Source organism: Synchiropus splendidus, chromosome 18, assembly GCF_027744825.2.
Source record: "Synchiropus splendidus isolate RoL2022-P1 chromosome 18, RoL_Sspl_1.0, whole genome shotgun sequence".
Lineage (NCBI taxonomy): Eukaryota > Metazoa > Chordata > Actinopteri > Syngnathiformes > Callionymidae > Synchiropus > Synchiropus splendidus.
The window spans coordinates 9,746,540-9,757,733 of record NC_071351.1 but is presented as its reverse complement, the minus strand read 5'-3'; the positions used below and the strand labels follow the sequence as shown (position 1 = coordinate 9,757,733).

General features: G+C 44.9%; 1 protein-coding gene across 1 annotated transcript; it reads left to right on the top strand.

The window, feature by feature from the left end:
- The first annotated feature begins 1,469 nt into the window (after positions 1-1,469).
- On the top strand, positions 1,470-1,899 carry sst7 (somatostatin family member 7). Its single transcript, XM_053849718.1, has 2 exons — positions 1,470-1,574; positions 1,672-1,899. Exons 1-2 carry the CDS (start codon positions 1,470-1,472, stop codon positions 1,897-1,899), a joined length of 333 nt encoding a protein of 110 aa, XP_053705693.1.
- The last annotated feature ends 9,295 nt before the right edge of the window (positions 1,900-11,194 follow it).

Sequence of the window (11,194 nt, the reverse complement as noted above, 5' to 3'; positions counted from 1 at the left end):
TCCGACAACAATGCCACATCGTGCCGATATACCTCACTATGGAACAAAGTAGAACATAATACAGAGAAACATGAAACAGCAGCTCCATCTCTTCCTCTCTCTCCATTGTGAACTGCGCGAGCAGCTTTCCCTGACTGACGGCTGGACGGGTTGTCACGCGTGTCACACCATTCGATCGTAATTTTGGGGTGCCACAGCCCACTGACAGGAACCAGATGTGATCAGAGGGAACATTGTCAATAAGAGCTCCATCTTGCATTCGTAGATTGCTGTTACAGGCTGGTGCGCCTTCGCAGGACTGTCATTATAATGCACCTTGTTTGGCGACCGCGCAGCTGATGAGCTGTGAGAGCCGATAGGTGTCGGGGTTAATATGAAGTTTGAAGATGGACATTTCCCACTCGTGAGTCATTTGCTCGCAGTCATGGCTCAATCATTTCTTTTGTTCAGCCCACCCTGTTTACACTCTCTCTCAGTGCCGTGTACTCCACACACACTTGCTGTTTTACTGCTCTATGGCTTCGATATCATCTGCTTCGACTGGACATGTGTGAGTGGTCTGCTCTGTACTTGGAGGGCGCGAGGGTCTGCTTTTGTGTTGATATGAAACCCCTGAAAGTTGTAGTTTGGTGATCTGAAAATTTGAAGAATATTAAAAGTATAAAATTCTCCCTTGATTCTGGTTTTAAACATGAAAGAAACTCGAGGCTGGAGCTCAACTGGCCCTTCTTCCCATAATGCACTGCAACAGTTGAAGCTCTTAACATCCATAAGAGTCAACGTTTGAAGTCTGTTAGTGTTTAAGAAGTTTGAATTCTTTCACTGCGTATCTCTCTGTTGTCATTTGGAAAGTGAAGGAGGTCAAATGTATATCCACGAGACGAAAGATAAACACAAAGCAACCATGAACAGCAACCAAGCAAAGAACTGCATTTATTGACATCAGAAAGTTCAGCACCATTTTGAAAGAGTGAAAATCCTTGTTGACCATATAAACCAAGTGATCTCCGGTGCAAGTCTTCAGTACAGTACAGTTTCTGTGTGAGATTCTTTTCAGCGTTTCTTTTCAGATTTTTTTTCCCGAGATTCTTCAGTTGATGATGAGAGCGGTCAGAAATTTTGTTCACCGATGATGAGTCACAATTTGCTTAAAAAGGTTAACCTTTCAATCATCCATTTGTTCTGTCCTGACCCCTTCACATCCTCCTCTCCCGTGTTCACACCCCCTGCTTACTCACACACACACACACACACCCTCCGTCATACACCCACCACCTCCTGCGTCAGTGGCAGATGGGGAGTGAGACGTATAAAAGAGTCGGGGACTTTGGAGGTAAAACATCAGCGCTTTTTCGAGTCCAAGACCAGCAGCCGCCGAGACTTTCTCCGCCTCCAGAGCAGGTCCGAGGTCCTCTGACTCCCTCCTTCATCACTCTCTGTGGTTCGACCTGGTCCCCCCTGGTTGCAGCATGCAGCTTTTCCTGGTGATAGCAGCTCTCATGGGAGTCCTGTTCAATGTCAGAGCAGCCTCCGTGGTTCCTGTCGATGATAGGAGTCCCATGCACGTCAACAGGGTGAGCAGATTTTCTGTCCATTCCAGAGTGGTTTTTCTGTGAAGGCTTTATTTCACTTGTGGGAATGATGTTGAAATGCCTGCTGTTTTCTTGCTAGGAGTTGAGCAAAGATCGCAAAGAGCTGATCTTGAAGCTGGTGTCGGGCTTGTTAGACGGAGCGTTGGACACCAACATGCTGCCCGGTGAAGCAACGCCCCTGGAGCTGGAGGAGCCTCTGGAGTCCCGTCTGGAGGAGCGGGCAGTCTACAACCGGCTATCACTGCCCCAGCGTGACCGCAAAGCCCCCTGTAAAAACTTCTTCTGGAAAACTTTCACCTCCTGCTAACACTGCCCGAAACCACCGACTGCCACCCGTCCACCGCCCACTCCTTGTCCACCCAGCCCCCGCCGGGCTCCTCATGAACTGTAGCAGACCTCAAGTGTAAATAAACATCCACGCTTGGATTGTCGATGGACTTGGCTAAGACAGTGTGAACGATGGAGAAGTCATTCTTTATGTATTTATTTAATGATTTATTTATGTACACAATGTTTGTATTTATGTACCCAGAATGTATAATAAATCATAGATATGATATTTGGGATGGTGGTGGACGATTTTTGTATTTTCACTTTGATACAATCCGCTGCACATTTACGTATAAAAATGTCTCTCCACTTATTATTATTTTCTTTATATTAAAGGAATGTGAGAGGAATCCGACAAGAAATAAAATGAACTTAACTAGCAGCAGTAAAATAAACCGAAGCACCATTTTGATCAAGTGATTCGTTTTTATTACGCCTTTAAAATCACTGCCCTTTTTATTGGTTTAATGGAGATACGTCGCAACTAAAACAGCTTCATGTAAACATGAGCGCAGCGACCAGACTCATTAATTCCTGGTCACAGTTTGAGGAGGATGCGTCGGTAAGTTACTGCCAAACAGTAAAACCTGCCAATAAAATGTGCGAGTCAATAAATCAGGGGGTTTTTGTTCCGAGAAGCACATTTGTTGCAGTAATGTGAGTTTCAGACCAGCACGGCAGGTAACTCTGTCTGACCTCACTCTGTCTGATGCTTCAATCACGGTCTCTCCTTCAAAAGAGCTAAGATCTGTTCTCCTTCTCCGGTCACACATGCGGCTCAAGAGTCGATAACCCGCATCACATTAACCACACACTCTGACAGACCTTTCCTTTGCCACAATTGTGACGTTTACGTTTTTAGTGCTGACTCCAGTCGAGCGTGGCGGCGCAGACCAGCATCTAATATTGACTCAACCTAGACCCCCATGAGTGAAGTGATGGATTTTATCTGAATGAGGAAAAGCTCGTGGTTATAGATCAGTTCATGCACCAAACAATACGAATAATAGTTTTTCGCCCTGCCATTAATTCATGTCAGAGTTGCCGATTTAAAGGGCAAATGTTCGCATGCAATTCATGATGAATTTCGAGTTTGTCTTTTGCATGAATTCACAGATTATTTTTGGATTTAAAAACAGGTTTTAAAATCTTATCTGCAAATGTAATGGACACTTGACCTAAACATACTTCCAACCGGACGTGACTCAAGGTGAACAAATCCTAGGTCTTGAACCTCCCACTTCCGTTGCTCAAGACTAACGTCCAGGATTGTACGAAAAAATTGTTTTCAGGAATTGAACTGATCTATTTAAAGAGACGTGGTGGACTGTTGTGAAGAGTGACGTGACTCTGTGAGTCAAAGGTCTTTTTTGAGAGCGGCGTGTTGGAAATAGCTCCGAGTGAATGAGCAAGCCTCAAATCTGTATCGGTTTTAGAAGCCAGTTAGTAGCAGTGAACTGAAAGGCGCTATTGAAGTGAGTTCCAATGTTGTTCAAATCCGACCTATAAGGATTCACTACGAGTGGTGTTCTGAATGCGCTCTCTCAAGCACCAGGAGCTTCATCTCTGAATCAGATTTCAGGTGGATCTGCAGTGAAATGTTGCTTCCTTCTGCTTCCCTTTGAACAATACAGAATCCTGACGACACCACTCCATCGTGACTTACAGTTCGCAAATTCCAAAGCTGGTAATGACGTGTTTTTATTTTTTTCCTTGCCAGCGCTTTGTTGCTCTGTTTAATGATGCTGCTTGGAAAAATAGAGGACTTGATTGCTATTCATCATTTGGCATCCAAAGAAAAAAGAAACGTCATGAATGAGAGGGTTTCCAAGTGACACTCGGGCGGCGTGTGCGGGAGAGCGCGCTGATCTGAGACTATTATGGTCTGCTTTACCGCCATGAATACGAAACAATTTGATGCTGGCGAAGGTGCGGTCCACTCTGGACTTGGTCGCTGCCGGGCTCAAATGAGCGAGCTGAGGAGCGACATCAAAGCAGATGGCTGCGAGCAAACATTTTATTTTCTTTCCTTTTGATCTGAAGGAGGCGGCGAGAGGAGTGCTCAGGCCAAACTGTGTAATTCCAACTTCATGTATGCCGGTGTTTGAAAATAACAAAGAGCTGGTTTTGTTGGTGCTTCTGACATGAGCGCGGGAAGCAACTTCAAAAGACCTCCGCCATGTCAATTCAGGAAATAGTTTTGGAACTTTGTCTGCAACCGCGCTCCATATATTTGATCTCAATGTGCTCAATGGAATATTAGCACTGAAAAGTCTAGTGTTCTCAAGATGTATTTTGTATGAATATTAATAAATACTAGACGTGGGATAATAATAATAAAAAATCTTGAAAATATTTGTATCAGAATTTCAATTTTATAAGTACATTCAGAGTAGTGCAAACCCTGTCCATTGTGTAGTGAAAAACCTCCCTGAACAAAAGCAAACAGATGCTTTTGTTTGCTTTTGTTCAGGGATTCCTCCATGTTTGTTGTTGTTGTTATCATCCTAGCTGCCACGTGTCTTGTGCATCAGTGTGATCAGTGGACCAGGAACTCCTGCACTTACAAAGGTTCCCTGTTGTCTGGAGAGCAAACTGTTCAATTCAATTCAATTCAATTATTTTTTTGTCGTAATGAATGAATCGCAATTTTCTAATTAAAGTCCCACCACTAATAAATACATATGTATTAATAGACACATTTATTCTGTATATATACGAACACAAATAATATTTTTTTTACCCTGCCATGAATTCATGTCAGAGTTGCCGATTTAAAGGGCAAATGTTCGCATGCAATTCATGATGAATTTCGAGTTTGTCTTTTGCATGAATTCACTGATCATTTTTGGATCTAAAAACAGGTTTTTAGATCCAAAAATGTAAAATGTTTTGACATTTTTATTCATTTTAATCTTTAAACAAAGACACTTTCTCTTTGAGAACTGGCCTCCTCGTAGAGTTTAACTTGGCCACCACGTTTGCCTGCACTTCACGGACTGTCACCATCAATAAACATCCAGCATTCGTGAAAATTTAGAAACAGTTAGCATCAGACGGTTCTGATCCGGTCCTTGATTGGTCCAGACAGGTCAAATTAACACCCGGCGCTTGACTGATGCTTCTGGGGAAAGGTGTGAACAGGCTGCTTGTGCGGCGATTCCCTGCCGTGAGAAATCCTCAGAGAACTACGCACCCAACACCACAGAAACACACACACAATGTTAGCTTTGCATTAGTGTTCAATGTTCAGCTTGTAAGGGGAAAACAGTTTATAGCTTAAGACATAACTTCATAACACAGTACTTGGTATATTTTGTGCCGTCATTGACCCGACTCTCGGTGTCCTATCACCCCTTTGTGAGATCTCTTTAGTTTCATTCAGGAAGAACTTGAGTCTGTCAGCTGTGTCGCTGTTTTAAACAGACAAAAATATGTATTTTATACGTACATACATTCCCTCATAAGCGTCGCCCGGGTGTCAGAGATATCAAGGTGGTGTCAGATCAAAGCAGAGTTGGGCGCACACAAACACACTCAAGTGATGTATTCCTGCCAAAGATTTGTTTGGGAGCCCAAATGTGGAGATTGTTTTCAGCAGCCGGGGCCTAATGATGCCTGATGGCTTATTCAGCTCGCCCATGCCGGCACTAAAAGCTGATCATTACGCGGCTCGCGGTCTTTCAGAGCTGAAGCCGCGGCTTGGAAAATGAGCTGTCACAAGGAGGAGGAAGAGGCGCGGGATCCGGCCACCATCATGACCCGCTTGCATTTTGATGCCGGAACACAGGTCAGGTCTGGACACAAGACCCTTGTGTTTACTCATGCATTCATTCTTATGCAGTTTATTCAGCAGCCTTGACATTTCAATACCTTCATACCTAGTGGTGTTGTGGTCCTCAAAATTGGGTCCTAGTCTTCTGTCACCCCTAAATCTGAATAAGTAATTCAGCGAATAATGATTTAGAAACATACTCTTTTAGTCAAATGGAAACGCTCTTCGGGGCTTGCACTTTTACCCGACTGCTGGACTGTCTTCTCGTGGTCCACCAACTGTCCTGGGAAGACTGAACTGATCATTTCACAATTTGAAGCGTGAATTCCCTCACTTGGTGAGGAAATGCCTTCTTGGCTTGGTGTGCACAAAAGAGACACACAAAGTTTCTGCCTCAGAAACATCACCATTCTATTGACTGTGCGTGGGGTGTATCAAAACATGGATGCTTTAGAAGTTAGTAGGATTTCAGCCGCTTGTTTTATGAAGCTACTAAGCTCCACCACACACGCTCGCCCTCTTCATAGCCCTTTTGAAAACAACGGCTGTCAGTGTGAAAAGTGTTATTATGAAACAGGATTGTTTTTAACCCTGAGGGGGTCAAGCGCCACTTCTGGTCTTCTCTTGTATCTCTGTGCTGTAACTATCAATCCCAGATCATTTCTCCATCACGATGATAAACCTCTGGGAGTCAGCGCACATCATTAGCCTCTTTATTTATTGCTACGATGAGACTCATTGCCAGAGTGCCATTAGAAGGATCTGCCTTTGCGGTAGGAACAATGCGCGCCGATGTGATATTGACCGTCTCGTCCTGACCCCTGCAGTGACCTCTCTGATGTGCACAATGAGGGCTTCTGAACCACAAGGGCCGTGATGATGTCTGGCTCGGACTTAACACCTGTAATGGAGTTGTTACCACAGCAGCAGATGAGGACCTCCAATGTTATTTTCTTTCTGGGTCGAGTGCTGCTCACCACTATTTTCAGCACAATTGGGCTGGTGTGGGATGACAATACCTGTGATTGCCGTTGCTCTGCAAACAGAAAACCTGCTTGATATCATTTAACCTGCCGCCCACGTGCGCGCGACTCCTCCGATCGTAAATGTCACCGCTGCATCGGCGGCCGCAGCGCCGCATCCGAGCGTCGTGCTGAAAATCCATGTTTAATGTTCAGCCTGACCATCATTTGTCACAGGCTCAACAGACCTTAAAATGTTTCATCTATTATACAAGAAATGCCCCTGCATTAATATCCCCGCTGGAGTTATTGAGTCACGGCTTGTCGATGTCGTGATATCATTTCATATCAGTGATATTGACGCAACACTGCAGTCGTGATTAATCAACTAAATTAATGCTGAGGTGTGTGTAGACAAGCGTGGGGGTGGGGGGGTGCTATTGTCAGATTTTGGGGCTCTTTCTTTTCCCGTCGAATGAGGAAATACGTAATTTCTATCTCTGGTCACACTTTATACTAGGGAACATATACTACCATAAATAAAGTACATATTAATATGTGTATTAGCAGCATATGTAACAAGTTGTTATTATTATACGGCATGTATTAAGAACCCATTAAGTCCAACTATATATTTCCCTGGAATGGTCACCGTGAGGTCACTGTGAACATAATAACTTATTATTAATGTTTAATAGTCATTATTTAGTTCAGTGATGGTACATTTCTGTTCCCAGTCTGATGTGCAGCCAATTTATAAAAGTGTTTTTCAACCTTTTTCTAGCCATTGCACCCTTGGTTCATTGAAAAAATCCCGGGGCGCACCACCAAAGGAACCTCGGCTAAAGTGCACGTGTGTTTAAAGTCATATAGAAAATCCCAATTCATTGCTCCAGTTTATTCAACTCTAGCTACTGACGCTCGCTTGTTATTTTGCCAGGCTACTTGCAGAAACAAATGGGTCCAGAAAGGGGCGGCAATATGGCAAAAATATATCATGATTTATTTATTTACTTACGTACTTTAAATAACTGTTTTGATTTTGTCACTTCTCTTTTGCATGACTTTATTGTAGTTTTGAGTTTCCAGACAAATCCTTAGCATTCTTTGCCGGAACTTGCTTCATAAAAACAATTCTCTCTTTACATTTTGGAGAACGTTTATTTTGTTGTGCATTTAGTTTTTTGCCAACTTGTAGACCAGTCCATGAGTATCAAGTTTTGAAGCGAGACGTCAGGTTAGCTGTTAGCTCTGTCAGCTCTGTGGTGCAGATGGTGCAGACTGTCTTTGGCATTGTAGCGGCTCCGACAAGGATCCCCCCATGGTTCTGTGGTGAAAGTGTGTGGTCAAGTTAGAGGCGCATCAGGTTTGAAAACAGCCGGAAGTTGCGCATGTGAGCGGCTTCTTGGCTGTGAGTGTGTGGGAAGAGGAGCGCCGCGCACCACAGCAGCGCTGCTTTGACTGACGGACAGATCAGCGCATCAACACACTGTAGCTCTACAGTATAGTGACAGCTGACAGTACCCCAGGTGAAAAACGCTGATTTATGCAACCAAATCATGTATTTGACCATTTGTATATACAGTGGTACCTCGGTTCTCGACCACAATCCGTTCCACACAGTGGTTCAAGAAGCGATTTGTTTGAAATCTGAATCGATTTTTCCCATGAATGGAAAAAGACATAATGCGTTCCAAGCCTTAAAATAGTCTTTTGTAGGAGTGAATGTAGAGTGTCTGCTGCAGGTGCGCTGTTCCTCTATGTGTGTGGCCGCTGCATGTGGGAGGGGTTGCCGAGTGAGTGACGTCTCTCCAGAAGTGAAGAGGTGCCCGGTGCGTGTCCAGCTCTGAATGTGCGCTTCTGTGCAGTTTGGCTGTGACAAAGTCATAAACCAAGTCACGCTCTGTCCCAGACTCGCCTCATCCCTGTCCCAGCTCCAGCCCACAACAGGACATCAAACCCTGGAGTGCGCGCTCCAGCCTCAGAGGAGTGGAGAGCGAGCACCTCCCCTGTGACACTCTACCACGGTCCAGTGCGGAGACAGGAAAGGTTTTACACCTCAATATGAAGAAAAAACACGGGACACATCTGCATACAGAGGCTGCGTTATACACAATAACAGAGCGCACGTTACGTTTTTTTTGGCTTTTTTCGGGGGTGTCCGAGTTCTGGATTTTCGTTCGAAATCCGAAGCCTCTGGGGGTGTCAATGTTTGCAGGTTGTTTGCACTTTAGCTTCCTCAGCACATTGATAAATTGCAGCTGGTGTTCTGGGCCAGTTTATTTCGGGCTCCCTGTTAACCACAACTAACGCGTAACAGACATTTGAAATGACTCGGTGCACGACATTGTTCTCTCAGGTTACCTGGTGGTTTTTATTGACACCTCGGGGAGGTAGAAAGTGACTCCATCAGACATCTGTTTGGCACTGAGGCCACATAATGAAGGAAAGGATTCTGCAGCATGTTCGGCACCTGTGTGTCATTTCTCATCATTGCTTCCTGGCGCCTCGGAATGCTTTACTGCCTGGTGGCGCGCCACTGAATTGCTAAACCTGGGGTCTTTTTGAATTAGCAAAGAAATGACCACATTTGTTATCTGCGGTAAAAGAGCCGTGCTGGGCCAAATTAATAGCGTAATGGGGCTGACGTCAGGAGCGAAACCTGCCCCGGAAAGGAGTCAGAAGCGATTCCTCAGAGTCCATTCTTGGTCCTCCATGCTTCTGGAGAGGCAGGCTGGAGTGAACACCATGAATCGCTCATGTTGCTCTTCAATTTCTGCCGCAAATATGTGCTTCACGTTGCATTCCAGCAGACAAACCAGATATATTTTTGTCATGTAAACACTCTTTGCTGGATCCAGAGATCACTGACGTGAGGGCTAGTGGCTACACTGTAAACAGAGCATTGTTATTGTTGTGAAATCCCTTTTAATTTGCAATTGTTGAGGAGGTTCTCCCTGTGCTTGTGTGAGTAGCTGGAATTTTTTTTATTTTCCTGTGTTTGGTCTGCTGAATGCGTTGAGTTCTCAACCATCTGCTCAGGCGTTTGGATGAGCTCGCTCCTTCAGGAGGTGTAGCCCAGGGAAATTTTCAGCAAGTGCTTGAGCTCCAGCTCAGTCGGGAACTGCATTGATCTGTGCTCCGGGGCAGTTCTGTGGAGCCGTGCAGATGTTCAATGTGCTGTTGTAACATATGGATCTGAAGCTTTTACAAGTAACTTTTGCGTCATTCCATTGTCTCACTGTTATCGCTGAGCGAGAGTGCAACCTGGAGAATGAGGTTAATGTTCAACCTGGATGGATCTAGATGGAGATGCCCCCCCCCAAAAAAACAACAAGATCCCCCAGGTGTTTGGTTTCTTTGTTGTTGTTTTTAAAAGCTAGCTTTTCACCCACGCACACAATAAGCATCCACAGTAGCCGCTTTAATGGAAACATAAAACCGAGGCTGAGGCTTGCCGCTGAACAAAAGAGCATTTACATACTGACGCATTCGATCAATTTCCTGGCTTTACTTTATGAACATCTGGCTCCCAGGCTGCGTCTGTCTGGGCTGTTAAAACACTGCCCCCCCAGGAAGTCGCAGCGACACTCTGAAATGAGACTAAAGTGAGTGGCATTTCAGCGCGTGGCGTTTCGGAGACATCTGCTCGATGCATCAGGTAGCGTGATGAAGCCCCTGATTCGATTCCTTCTGTGTAACTACGCAGGACGAGCAAATTACAGTGGATTAACTCCACATTGTCTTTCGGCGTTGAGCTCAAGTGACACATCCTCTCTCATTCAAGTCCTTAATTACAGTTTACAGGGAGTGGGTGGCTGAGACTGCTGCGAAAGCAGAAGGTCCTCGCAAAGAGATGTCAGCATCAGGGCAAACGCTCAGCTAGTTTGGAAATATAATTCGCTTCCTTCCGAGAGATAATGAATAAATGTAAAACCATGACGGCAGAAGGATATGAATTACAGAAAATGGAAAACAATAAAAGGGAGCAGCTCATGAGCGCCAGAGTGACAGCTGAAGTGGCCGGCTCTCATGAACTGACTGGCTGCCTTCTTATGAGGAAGCACTTTGTTATTACATGCTACAGCAAGCAGGTGAAGCGCCACAGCGTCGGTTTGCGTACATGGACATTCATCGCCTCGGGATGAGGTCACCATTCCATGTGCCTCGAGTGCCGTCACGTGTGATGAGCCCGGCTCTTGTGTGTGTGACTTCAAATTATCCACGCCACACGCACAAGCGCACCACCCTGCTCACTGTCACTATCTACCACATGACGCCAGTGAATAATACTCATATTCATGTGCGCCCTGAAGCGTGTTTATACTTGGGCTTTTATGTGTGAAACTCAAGTTTGCAAACAACTTGGATGAACTGTCCTGAAGGCATCAAATATCAGTGTTTTCGTGGAAGGAGCTTTAGCCAAGTGCCTGCCTGGTTTTCATAACCTCTGTGGCAAATTAGAATGAATAAATCTCAATAGAAAAGGTTGGTACAGAACTCAGTTTTTGCCACTTTTCTGATAAAAGCATTTC